The sequence below is a fragment of the Neolamprologus brichardi genome, chromosome 3 (assembly GCF_056152115.1).
Source record: "Neolamprologus brichardi isolate AB-2024 chromosome 3, ASM5615211v1, whole genome shotgun sequence".
NCBI lineage: Eukaryota > Metazoa > Chordata > Actinopteri > Cichliformes > Cichlidae > Neolamprologus > Neolamprologus brichardi.
Genome location: NC_142106.1, coordinates 60,482,096 through 60,495,892, shown reverse-complemented (window position 1 = coordinate 60,495,892; position 13,797 = coordinate 60,482,096). Strand labels below are relative to the sequence as shown.

At 40.5% G+C, this 13,797-nt stretch overlaps 2 protein-coding genes across 3 annotated transcripts in view; one reads left to right on the top strand and one right to left on the bottom strand.

Moving 5' to 3' along the window:
- Positions 1-13,797, bottom strand: part of LOC148105994 (Fc receptor-like B) — a 385,026-nt gene that overhangs the window by 140,993 nt on the left and 230,236 nt on the right. The gene's annotated exons all lie outside the window — the stretch shown is intronic.
- LOC102777248 (NLR family CARD domain-containing protein 3-like) overlaps positions 1-13,797 on the top strand; it is a 1,099,208-nt gene that overhangs the window by 1,034,189 nt on the left and 51,222 nt on the right. For both annotated transcript variants that reach the window (XM_087837886.1, XM_087837887.1), the window contains one exon: positions 6,214-6,387. In XM_087837886.1, coding sequence (XP_087694012.1) covers positions 6,214-6,387 — 174 coding nt within the window. The remainder of the gene's footprint in view (positions 1-6,213; positions 6,388-13,797) is intronic.

Genomic DNA, 13,797 nt, shown 5'->3' with positions numbered 1-13,797 from the left:
AGTCTGTCTGAAGAGACATGGATGAGGCAGAAACACATGAACTCTGAGCTGACCAATCAGAGCTCTGATCAGAAATAGTCAAACAAATCATGCTTTAGGAAAGTTATACAATGACTTCATAAAACATTTAAACCTTCACTCTTTCCAAATCAGTGCAACATGGTCCAGCCCTAACTATATGCTTTAGCAAAAAGGAAAGTTTGAAGCCTAATCTTGAAAGTAGAGATAGTGTCTGTCTCCTGAATCCAAACTGGAAGCTGGTTCCACAGAAGAGGGGCCTGAAAACTGAAGGCTCTGCCTCCCATTCTACTTTTAAATACTCTAGGAACAACAAGTAGGCCTGCAGAGCGGGAGCGAAGTGCTCTAATAGGGTGATATGGTACTACAAGGTCATTAAGATAAGATGGGGCCTGATTATTTAAGACCTTGTATGTGAGGAGCAGGATTTTGAATTCTGGATTTAACAGGAAGCCAAAACAGGAGAAATCTGCTCTCTCTTTCTAGTCCCTGTCAGTACTCTTGCTGCAGCATTTTGGATTAACTGAAGGCTTTTCAGTGAGTTTTTTGGACATCCTGATAATAATGAATTACAGTCGTCCAGCCTGGAAGTAATAAATGCATGAACTAGTTTTTCAGTGTCACTCTGAGACAGGATATTTCTAACGTTAGAGATGTTGCGCAAATGGAAGAAAGCAGTCTTACATATTTGTTTAATATGTGCGTTGAAGGACATGTCCTGGTCAAAAATGACTCCAAGGTTCCTCACAGTGTTACTGGAGGCCAAGGTAATGCCATCCAGAGTAAGAATCTGGTTAGATACCATATTTCCATGATCGACCGCTGTTGAAGTAGCATTCGGGTAGCTGCTCTGCTCCATGTTGTTATAGGGCATTGAAGATGACAACAGTGGGTGGATTATATTCTATCTACATGGATAGATGTGATCTGTGCATATCGTGCGCCTGCGATGAAATCTCTCCTCCAGCCACGCTGTGGAGGATCTGTGCTGTGATAATGCTGCAGCTTTATCTACTCTACTAGAATATAATGAATCAAATACAATGAATTGTTTTAAAATTTTCAATTAAGCTCTCAAAAAAAACAAAAAGCATAAAATAAATAATATATCAGAAAAATCATCAAAAGCAACTTATAGGAACAATAAAACAAAATTATTCGAAAATAATTGAACAATCAGACATACAAATTCAACTTAATAACCAGGACCCAACCTTTTGGTGCTTATAATTCAAACGTTAAACTCAAATATAATCATATTAATAAACACCATCCAACAGGCAATACAACACTGTACCACAAAGGCAATCAATGAAAAAACACATCCCCATACCTGCAACACATAGAAATAAAGGCCTGTGAGTCTCCTGACAAAAGAAAACGGTGCATGCTGTTTAAAAAAAAAATGGTATGTTAACGTTACAACTGCATCTTTGGGCTAAAACTCATTAAAAAAAAGTTAAATTAGTGAAATCTGCCCTCTACAAAACTTATGCCGAACGAGTCTGTGAACAACAGGCCAAAATGCAGCAGTTCAGCTATACTCAAATTGCAGCTTGTGGTCTTAATAAGCTTTCATTAGCTGAGAGCAACGTGGCAGTGACTTACCTCCGGCCATGCTGAAAGGAGCTGAAACCCGGGCACACATGCATGCGCCTAGGAAGCGCACACAAACACACAAACACACACAGACTCGGATCACATAGGCAGGAGATTAAAACACAAAATTAAATATTTCACTAAACAGAGCATGTTTTTGTGAAATTCAAAAGTATAACTCATATGCTACACAAACATCTAATGAGACTTAAACAAAAGTTATTAAGATGCAAATAGATGTGTATATATAAGTTGTTGGCAATGTATGGACCATAGTAGACTAATCATCTCAACTACTGTTTTAATTCAGAGATTCTTCAGAGGTGTCAACTTAAACTCAAGTCTAAGCTGAAGAAGAAGTTCCAGTGTGTGTTTGAGGGGATCGCTAAAGCAGGAAACCCAACCCTTCTGAATCAGATCTACACAGAGCTCTACATCACAGAGGGAGGGACTGCAGAGGTCAATGATGAACATGAGGTCAGACAGATTGAAACAGCATCCAGGAAACCACACAGACCAGAAACAACAATCAGACAAGAAGACATCTTTAAAGACACACCTGGAAGAGACGAACCAATCAGAACAGTGGTGACAAAGGGAGTGGCTGGCATTGGGAAAACAATCTTAACACAGAAATGCACCCTGGACTGGGTGGAAGACAAAGCCAACCAGGACATCCAGTTCATATTTCCATTCACTTTCAGAGAGCTGAATGTGCTGAAAGAGGAAAAGTTCAGCTTGGTGGGACTTGTTCATCACTTCTTTACTGAAACCAAAGAAGCAGGAAGCAGCTTTGAAGACTTCCAGGTTGTGTTCATCTTTGATGGTCTGGATGAGTGTCGACTTCCTCTGGACTTCCACAAAACTACAATCCTAACTGATCCTAGAAAGTCCACCTCAGTGGATGTGCTGCTGATAAACCTCATCAGGGGGGAACTGCTTCCCTCTGCTCGCCTCTGGATAACCACACGACCTGCAGCAGCCAATCAGATCCCTCCTAAATGTGTTGGCATGGTGACAGAGGTCAGAGGGTTCACTGACCCACAGAAGGAGGAGTACTTCAGGAAGAGATTCAGAGATGAGGAGCAGGCCAGCAGGATCATCTCCCACATCAAGACATCACGAAGCCTCCACATCATGTGCCACATCCCAGTCTTCTGCTGGATCACTGCTACAGTTCTGGAGGATGTGCTGGAAACCAGAGAGGGAGGACAGCTGCCCAAGACCCTGACTGAGATGTACATCCACTTCCTGGTGGTTCAGGCCAAAGTGAAGAAGGTCAAGTATGATGGAGGAGCTGAGACAGATGCACACTGGAGTCCAGAGAGCAGTAAGATGATGGAGTCTCTGGGAAAACTGGCTTTTGATCAGCTGCAGAAAGGAAACCTGATCTTCTATGAATCAGACCTGACAGAGTGTGGCATCGATATCAGAGCAGCCTCAGTGTACTCAGGAGTGTTCACACAGATCTTTAAAGAGGAGAGCGGGCTGTACCAGGACAAGGTGTTCTGCTTCATCCATCTGAGTGTTCAGGAGTTTCTGGCTGCTCTTCATGTCCATCTGACCTTCATCAACTCTGGAAAAAAACTGCTTGAACAGAAACAAATAACCTTCAAGAGTTTTAGCTTTTTAAACCAAAAAGAATCTTTTCACCAGAGTGCTGTGAACAAGGCCTTAGAGAGTCCAAATGGATACCTGGACTTGTTCCTCCGCTTCCTCCTGGGTCTTTCACTGCAGACCAATCAGAGTCTCCTACGAGGTCTGCTGACACAGACAGGAAGTAACTTACAGACCAATCAGGAAACGGTCCAGTACATCAAGGAGAAGCTCAGTCAGAATCTGTCTGCAGAGAAAAGCATCAATCTGATCTACTGTCTGAATGAACTGAATGATCGTTCTCTAGTGGAGGAGATCCAACAATACAGGACTTCAGGAAGTCTCTCCACAGGTAAACTGTCTCCTGCTCAGTGCTCAGCTCTGGTCTTCATCTTACTGTCATCAGAACAAGATCTGGATGAGTTTGACTTCAAGAAATACTCTACTTCAGAGGAGGCTCTTCTGAGAATGCTGCCAGTGGTCAAAGCCTCCAACAAAGCTCTGTAAGTAAACATGAACTCATCGCTTCATTGTTAAAATCATGGGAAATAAATCAGAAATGCTGAGTTCAAAGAGCACTGTAACGTTATTTTTATTAAATAGTAAATTAAATGATCATCAGTCACTCAGTAAATATATGGTAGTTTTAATGTTTCACTCCAGCATTTCTAAAACACACTTTGTTCTGTAACTCTTATCAAAGGACAATCCAGACCCAGCCTATAAGAACATGAGCTCTGATGCTTCAGCCCCTCTGACAGGTTTATTATCCTCAGCTTGTTCACTTGTCTCCAACTCCAGGAGTTTGGTTGTTTTATTCTAAAGCACAAACTTCTCCTGCCAGACTTCACCTACATCTTTTTCTGATGTTCGTAATTTAAGTTCAAGTTTGTTTCTCACTTTCAGTGCACACTCTCTCTTTTTAAATATAAATCTCTGCTGTGCTGTCATGTTTTCATCCCGTATGAAGGGAGAACTTCGGTCTTCATTACTGAAATTGCCTCTTAGGTCGTGTTTCTTGTCAGTAACCATATGTAACTGTAAGGCTTCCATAACCAGGTTTCCCACAGAATTACTCTCTGGGTCCTCTACAGTTTCCTCCTACTGTCCAGAGACATGCAGTTTGATTACCTGGTGATCTAAACTTCATGCAGGTGTGAGTGAGAGTGGTTGTCTGTCCCTCTGTGGGCTTAGTGGGGTGGGGTGGCTGTAGCTCAGGTGGCAGAGCAGGTCAGCCACTAATCAGAAGGTCGGTGGTTCGATCCCAGGCTGCCTCCTGGCTGCATGCCAAATATCCTTGGGCAAGATATTAACCCCATGTTTGCCTACTGCTGGTGGTCAGAGGGCCCGGTGGCGCCAGTGTCCGGCAGCCTCGCCTCTGTCAGTGCCAGTGTCACCCCAGGGCAGCTGTGGCTACAATGTAGTGTGTGAATGTGTGTGTGAATGGGTGAATGACTGAATGTAGTGTAAAGCGCTTTGGAGTCCTTAGGGACTGAGTAAAGCACTATACAAATGCAGGCCATTTACCATTTAGTGGAAGAGACTGGATGGATCTCTGCTTTGTCTTTGATATATCCTGACAGCAAACATTCTCCATGAAGTCTGCAATTTCAATTCAATTCAATTTTATTTATATAGCGCCAAATCACAACAAAAGTTGCCTCAAGGCGCTTCATAGATACAGAGAAAAACCCAACAATCATATGACCCCCTATGAGCAAGCACTTTGGCGACAGTGGGAAGGAAAAACTCCCTTTTAACAGGAAGAAACCTCCGGCAGAACCAGGCTCAGGGAGGGGCCATCTGCTGCGACAGGTTGGGGTGAGAGAAGGAAGACAGGATTTCAGCTCATTTCCTTTATACGCACCTTTAACAGGAAGAGTTTTATACAGCTAGTGTTTAAAATCCAGTGTTCCTCACAGTACACAGGTAATGAGCATAATGATTATTGAATTACTAAAATTTTCTAAAATAATTGTTTTAGTTAATATTGTATGATAGTGTACACAGAATTATTAGCTCAGTAGGCAGAGTGGTCGCCCCATGATCATAAGGTCAGGGGTCGAATCCACCAAATAGTTACCTTGTGGTACCCCTGAGCAAGGTACCATCAAGGTACCAATCATGTGCACTGGATTGGTAGCACTCATAGTCTCATAGGTTTAAAATAAAATTAAAAAAAAAAAAGGTTCAACATATAAACAAATTTAATTTGATCACATAAATTGTTTGTTTTTTTTTTGTATTGTTTTTTTCCCTTTCTCAGACTGAGCAGCTGTAACGTCTCAGAGGAAGGCTGTGAAAATTTGTTGTCAGTCGTCAGCTCCCAGACCTGTAGTCTGAGAGAGCTGGACCTGAGTACCGACAGCCTGAAGGCTTCAGCAGTAAAGCTTCTGTCTGCTGCAGTGGAGAGTCCACACGCCAAACTGAATGTTCTGAGGTCAGATCAATTTGTATTCTGTTTAGTTCTGTTTGTTTATGTGTTTGATGTTTGTTTTTGTTTATATCTTTATCCAGTTATCCTTGTTTCATAGCATTTTTATTCATTTCCAAGTTCAAGTGAAGTTTTACTAACCTGCTCAGCACAAGACAATAAGCTATTGCACCCTGATTACACTTTAACAACAATCTTTATTCATGTTTTTATCTTCAGACTTAACATCTGTGAACTCTCAGAGGAAAACTGTGAAGCTCTGTCCTCAGTTCTCAGCTCACAGTCCTCCAGTCTGACAGAGCTGGACCTGAGTATCAGAAAGCTGCAGGATTCAGGAGTGAAGCTTCTGTCTGTTGGACTACAACGTTTAAACTGTAAACTGAATACTCTGAGGTCAGATCAGAAAACATTTAGTTTTTAGAATTATTAATTAAAGTTCATCCATATGTTGTATCTTAGTATGTTTATGTTTCCTTTAAAAATAGAAAGTCAACATTTAATGTTGCGAAATGTATTAACAAACTCTACATGAGTATTTGTTGTATAGACTGTCTTTTATTTTTCAGACTGAGTGGCTGTAACCTGTCAGAGAGAAGCTGTGAAGCTCTGTCCTCAGTCCTCAGCTCCCAGTCCTCCAGTCTGAGAGAGCTGGACCTGAGTAACTCTGACCTGCAGGATTCTGGAGTGAAGCTTCTGTCTGCTGGACTAAAGAGTTCACAGTGTGCAGTTGAAACTGTCAGGTCAGGATTCAAACTTTTCCACAGATGATCATTTGAAATGTGATTTATATTATTGTATAAACAGGTAACTTTTATATAGCTGTCAAGTGAACTTTTATTTACATTTGAGTGGATAATTGGACTCTGAATTATTAAAAGTTGTTATAGTCATGTATTTGTTTATTTAAAAAAATACTTCATGTTCTACCTAATTTAAAGCTTTAGGCTCCTTTGGGCCCATAATATATATATTTGTTTTCTTTGTGAATGAAATTAGGAGGATATTGGCGACTTCTGATTGGTTCGCTGTTTGTTTTTTATTCACAGTACATACTTAATTTTCAAGGCTGATTTCTCAAAATGAGATGTTTATCTTTTTTTCTACAACACTTGGAGCCACCAAATATTTCTGCTTGATTTATTCATTACAGTTTGATTTTAAGAATATTAGACTCGTAACATAATAAATATATTTATTTCACTTCTTCTTGAGAGAAAGAAAGGGATGACTGGGTGAGCTCCGGTCGTTCATCCCAGCAGAGTAACACAGTAGTAATGGCCATAGTTTGATAAAACAGGCAGTGTTACCCTGTAGATAATACAGGGTTCTGGTGCCGATGTGGGGGAGGGGACTCGCCCGGTACTAACTACATACTACTAACTACCTCATCCAGATGTCTTCCCTACTAACCCTGATAAGAAGTAACTGCAGTAGCCTTATAGTTCAAATCAGTTTCACCTGTTAAAGGTAGCTCCAATATTAATGGTGTCACTTGTTATTTCTGGGATGAGTTTAGTAGCCTGAACAGCTGCTTAAAGGAAAGGTTATTTTTTATTATTATTATTATTTAATTATTAAGTCCGGGGTAACCTGCAGGAGCTGTTTGCACAAAGAATAATACTCAGACTTTTAGGTTTTATCGTTTTACAGAAGGTTTAAAAGTGAATGTCCACAATTGAATTGCAGAAATTGTTATTGAGCTAATACTGATGTAGTTGTTATCTTTTGTAAGGAGAGGTTGGAGGAAGAATGAGCACAGTCAGGCCTAAAGATGCTCTTAATAATAATAATGGTCAAGGGAGCTTGCAAAGAAAAGCGTCTGGACTTCTTTAAGTTACTTGAAGACGTTTCACCTCTCATCCGAGAGGCTTCTTCAGTTCTAAGGTCAAATGGTGGAGAGTCCCAGATAAAACCCTAGTGGGAGTGTCCCCCCACAGAGGGACAAAAGGACCCCCTGATGATCCTCTAATCGCCTGAGCCAAGGTGTGGAACTGGGTGTGGGTCCCAATCAGCCAGAGTTTCGGGTGAGTTCATTGTGAAACCTGGCCCCACCTTATCATGCGAATTCCTGAGGTCAGGAATATAAAAATATAAAGTCATTATAATAATAATGGAATAACCAACAGCTGGTGCACGTTGTAACACCGTGGTTTTCGTAGTCTCTCCTTTTTCTACAGCTCATGTGTTCTTCTTGTGATGGTGCGTCGTGAGGGAGGCAAATACATGCCATCATTTGTTGATCCTAAGAACATTCCTCAGACCGACTTCTTCAACAACACTAATCAGCCTGCAGTTTGTAGCTACTCACTTCACTGTGGCGTTTGTTAGCTTGTCTTTCTTTGGTTTATCTAGACTCCTCCCACAAGCTGAATGTACGTAGTCTGCCCAAGTCTCCCACCTCTGTTTGTTTGGGTGGTTTGTTTGCTGCCATCAGCTCTAAAGTGCAGCTATCATGTTAGGAATAGACAGTAACACTGAGCACACTGAAGTCAAATCTTTATTTATCCAGTTCATCTGTAGGCCGAGCTCAGTCCATCTATTTAGTGAAATGATGTTTAAAGGTCTTCTTGTTCTGTGAGCGTGCACAGATCCTGAAGCAGAAAGCCTGGGTTAACAGAGAAATGATCATCACTGTGATGATGCTCATCATCTCTGACTGGGATTGGAGGTTTTGTCAAAGCAGCAAACACAAAGAAAGCCTGGCTATGTTGGACTGGGTGTGGAAGCAGCTCCCAGTTTGAGTTCAGGAGACAGACACCCTCTCTACTTTGAAGATCAGCTTCAAACTTTCCTTTTTGATAAAGCTTATAGTTAGAGCTGGATCAGGTGACCCTGAACCATCCCTTAGTTATGCTTCCATAGACATGGATAACAGACGGATTGTTGTTTTGTGTCTCTGCAGCTTTTCAGGCTGTCTGATCACAGTGGCAGGCTGTACTTCTCTGGCCTCAGCTCTGAGCTCCAACCCCTCCCATCTGAGAGAGCTGGACCTGAGCTACAATCATCCAGGTTTCTCAGGAATGAGGCAACTGTCGGCTGGACTGAAGGATCCAGGCTGGAGACTGGACACTCTCAGGTATGGAGATTATGTCTGATAGAGGAGGAAGAGCTGGAAACATTTCCTGTGTCCTTCACTCACTTCCTGTTTTTTTCAGGGACAGACACACTAGTCTAGCTGGATAGTACGTGTAGGGGTCTCCAAGGAGTCTGTTTGCAGGAACATTAATGATAAGTGATAAGTTATGTTGAGAGTTTCATTAAAAGTAGACCTACAGTTAGGTCCATAAATTAGGTCAAAGGTGTACCTGTGATAGTGGTCACTGTGTACCTAATATAGTGTCAGCCATGTGTATGTTTCCCATGCTGTATGTCCACAGTCACAGTGACAGTCAGTGACACTGAAAGAAGGATGAAACAAGGCTGTGAACCATTTCAGTCTGTGTGTGTGACAAAGAGCCAGACAGGAGCAGCTAACATTTGGGAAGCTTACTGGAAATATTCACGGCTGAATTCACAATAATTTGTTCTCAAGTGCACATTTAGCAGCTAATGCTAATACCTTTTTCCCTTTGCTTTCTACAACTTGAGCAGCTATTGCTAAGTAGGCCACTTTGCTCTGCTAAGGATTTGTGTGACCATGATGGAAACTCTGATAAGCTAATGTTGCTAAGCTAATGCTGTTTATGGGCCCTGTTAGAATCAATATTTCATTCTCATTCTGTTGTTTGAGAACAATATTAACGTTGAACATCATTATAAAAGAAGAGAAAAGGGTATTAGCATTAGCTAATAATGCTTATTCACCTCAAATTAGCTTTAGCTGCTAATGGGAGCCTACTTAGCATAAACCCTTCACATCGTTATAATGCAAAGGAAAAGAGTCACTTATGGCAGCCTATTTAGCATTAACGTCACATCATTATAACACAAGAGAAAAGGGTATTAGCGTTAGCTACTAGTGCTTATTCACCTCAAATTACCTTTAGCTGCTAATGGCAGCCTACTTAGCATTAACTCCTCACTTCGTTGTTACCCAACGGAAAAGAGTATTAGTATTAGCTACTATCATTTTTAATAAGTAAGAGAAAACAGTGTTAGCATTATTGGATAATGCTAACTCACATTAAATTAGCAATAGCTATTTACAACAGCGTACTTAGAATTAGCCGCTCACATTGTTAAATTGTAAGGGAAAATAGTATTAGCAGTAGCACATAATGCTAATTCACGTCAGCGTAGTATTAGTCAATAAGGGCAGCCTACTTAGCATTAACTGCTCACTAATGTAATGCTAATTCACATCAAATTAGCAATAGTTATTAACGGTAGCACACATCCCATTGGTAAAATGTAAGAAAAAACATTGTTAGCATTAGCGGATAAATTAGCATTAGCTAATAACGGCAACGTACCTAGCATTAGCTGCTCACATTGTTAGAAATCAAGAGAATATGATATTAGCATTAGTTGCCAATGCTTATTCACCTAAAATTAGCATTAGCCATTAATGGTAACCTATTTAGCATAAACTTCTTAATGCTAAATTAAGTTAATTAATGCTAAATAGGCTTAACTGAATTGAAAGTAATGTTAGCATTAGTTGCTGATATTGTTAAAAGGTAAGATAAAACATTGCTAGCAGCAGCGGATGATGCTAACACACATAATAATTAGCATTACCTAATAATGGAGGCCTTCTTAGCATTAGCTGCTCATATTGTTATAATGCAAGGGAAAAGATTTGGCAAAAACATTGTTAGCATTAGGGATAATGCTAATTCACCTAAATTAGCATTAGCTAATGATGGCTACATACCTAGCATTAGCTATTGATATTGATATAAAGCAAGAAAATATGGTATTGGCATTAGCTTTTAATGCTTTTCATCTAAAAATAGAATTAGCCACTAATGGCGTCCTATTTAGTATTTATTCTTCACATCGCAGGGAAAAAGTTAAATTGAATAAAAAAAGTGTTCACATTAGCTACTCGTATTGTTAAAAAGTAAGAAAAAACTTTGTTAGCATTAGCGGATAAATTAGCATTAGCTAATAACGGCAACGTACCTAGCATTAGCTGCTCACATTGTTAGAAATCAAGAGAATATGATATTAGCATTAGTTGCCAATGCTTATTCACCTAAAATTAGCATTAGCCATTAATGGTAACCTATTTAGCATAAACTTCTTAATGCTAAATTAAGTTAATTAATGCTAAATAGGCTTAACTGAATTGAAAGTAATGTTAGCATTAGTTGCTGATATTGTTAAAAGGTAAGATAAAACATTGCTAGCAGCAGCGGATGATGCTAACACACATAATAATTAGCATTACCTAATAATGGAGGCCTTCTTAGCATTAGCTGCTCATATTGTTATAATGCAAGGGAAAAGATTTGGCAAAAACATTGTTAGCATTAGGGATAATGCTAATTCACCTAAATTAGCATTAGCTAATGATGGCTACATACCTAGCATTAGCTATTGATATTGATATAAAGCAAGAAAATATGGTATTGGCATTAGCTTTTAATGCTTTTCATCTAAAAATAGAATTAGCCACTAATGGCGTCCTATTTAGTATTTATTCTTCACATCGCAGGGAAAAAGTTAAATTGAATAAAAAAAGTGTTCACATTAGCTACTCGTATTGTTAAAAAGTAAGAAAAAACTTTGTTAGCATAAGCGGATAATGCTAATTCACCTCAAATTAGTATTAGCTAATAACGGCAACCTACTAAATATTAGCTGGTCACATTGTTATAAAGCAAGAAAATATGGTATTAGCATTAGCTGCCAATTCCTATTCACCTAAAATTAGCATTAGCCACTAATGGCAGTCTACTTAGCATTAGTGAGGAGTTAATGCTAATTCACATCAAATTAGCTTTAGCTTTAGCATTAGCTGCTAGCATCAGCCTACCTAGCAGTAGCTGCTCACATTGTTAAAAGGGAAGAGAAAACAATATTAGCATTAGCTTGTAATAATTTTAACCCCTATGAGCATTAGGTTCTAATGCGTATTTGCCTTAAATTAGACTTGGGTGCTAATTAAGGGAAATAGTGTTAGCATTAGCTACTCACATTGTTAAAAAGTAAGTGTTAGCATTAGTGCATAATGCTAATTCACATCAAATTAGCATTAGTTAATAATGGCAGCCTTATTAGCATTAGCAGATAATGTTGACCTTGGCCCACTGGAAAAGTTAAGAACTAAAGATTTAGGAGTGTTTCTCGATATCTCTTTCTCATTTGAGAAACAAATGAATTCTGTTATTAAAACCAGCTGTAAGGTTTATATTGTTGATTGTCATTTATGCTTAGAAATATTTACTCATATATGCTTAGAGTTGTATAATCGATTGCATGATGATAGAGGTTTGATACTTAGCAGTCTGTAAAGACTTTGTGTGCCTTCCAGAGTGCTCTGGCATGCACACACCACTTGGGGCCATGAGAGAGGTCGTAGCCTCTCTTACTGATTTATGGTGTAGGACAGGGCTCTCAAACTCAATTTAGCTGGGAGTCTGGGTGAGGCTGGGCCGCATTAGGTTTTCCACAAGAAAGGCATGGTTAAAAAATTCCAATCTTCTCAAATCTCTTTATTTATTTTTTTTTAACACAAAATATGAAAAATAAATAAACAAATTAAGAATTAATAAGAAAATAAATCAATTTGTAATAAATAAAATAATAATAAGATATTTTTAGTCAGTGAACTTATGTGTTTTTTTCAGTCTTCTATATCTGCTGTATTTAGATTGAAATGTCTGTATTAACAGTTCTATAACCTTCTTCTGAACATGAATGGAACACTGTAGAAAATGAACTGTTCTTCTGAACATGGCTTCTCTTGCCTACTCCTTGCTGCTAGAGACCTGGCAGCGTTTCCTCTCGCATAGCCGAGCCAGATTTGGCCTGAGGGAGGAAGCAGTTGCGACCCTCAGTATGTCTTGAAGATGATCATCCGTAAGTCTGGACCTGTACTTGGACTTATTGAAGTTCAAACTGGAGAAGAGCTTTTCGCACAAGTATGTGCTACCAAAAAGGCACATGGTCCGCTTGAACATTCGGGAACGCCGAGGGAAACTAGGGCTCAATTCTCTCAAAAATTGTCCAAGCTTGTCTGCTTTTCCACTCACCTCCCTGAACTTTGCTTTGAGTTCAGAGTTGCACTGCAGCTCAATGAGCTCCATTTGAAGCACAGAAGGGGCATCTTGCACATCAAAGGAGAAGGGGTCCGCAAAAATTTGAAAGGTGGCTCTGTGTGTCTTGAAGTCATCAAATCTGTGATCAAATTCCTCCTGTAGCCTCAAAATGACATCAACATACTTGTCAGCACTGAATGGTGTGCCTGCATCCACGAGTGCCTTGCATGCTGGGAAATGGCAAAGGTTTGTCTGAGAGAGCTGAGCTTTCCAGAGTGCAAGTTTTGTGGAGAATGCTCTCACGTTGTCATAGGCAGCACTGACAAGTTGCCCCTGGCCTTGTAACGTCTTGTTCAGTACATTAAGCTCATGTGTTATATCAACAAGAAAAGCTAAGTCCATGAGCCATTTGGGATCAGTTAGCACAGGAACACTAACTCCATCCTTCTCCATGAAGGCTTCACTTCTGCTCTCAACTCAAAAAGTCTCTTTAATACATTTCCCCTGCTGAGCCAACGTACCTCAGTGAAGTCGAGCACATCCCCATATTCTGACTCCATCCATCCATCCATCTTCATCCGCTTTATCCGGGGACGGGTCGCGGGGGCAGCAGCCTAAGTAAAGAGGCCCAGACCTCCCTCTCCCCAGCCACCTCCTCCAGCTCATCCGGGGGAACACCAAGGCGTTCCCAGGCCAGCCGAGAGATATAATCTCTCCAGCGTGTCCTGGGTCTGCCCCGGGGCTTCCTCCCGGTGGGACATGCCTGGAACATCTCACCCAGGAGGCGCCCAGGGGGCATCCTTGTCAGATGCCCAAACCACCTCAGCTGGCTCCTTTCGACGTGGAGCAGCAGCGGCTCTACTCTGAGCCCCTCCCGGATGGCCGAACTTCTCACCCTATCTCTAAGGGAGATGCCAGCCACCCTTCGGAGGAAGCTCATTTCCGCCGCTTGTATCCGCGATCTCGTCCTTTCGGTCACTACCCACAGCTCGTGGCCATAGG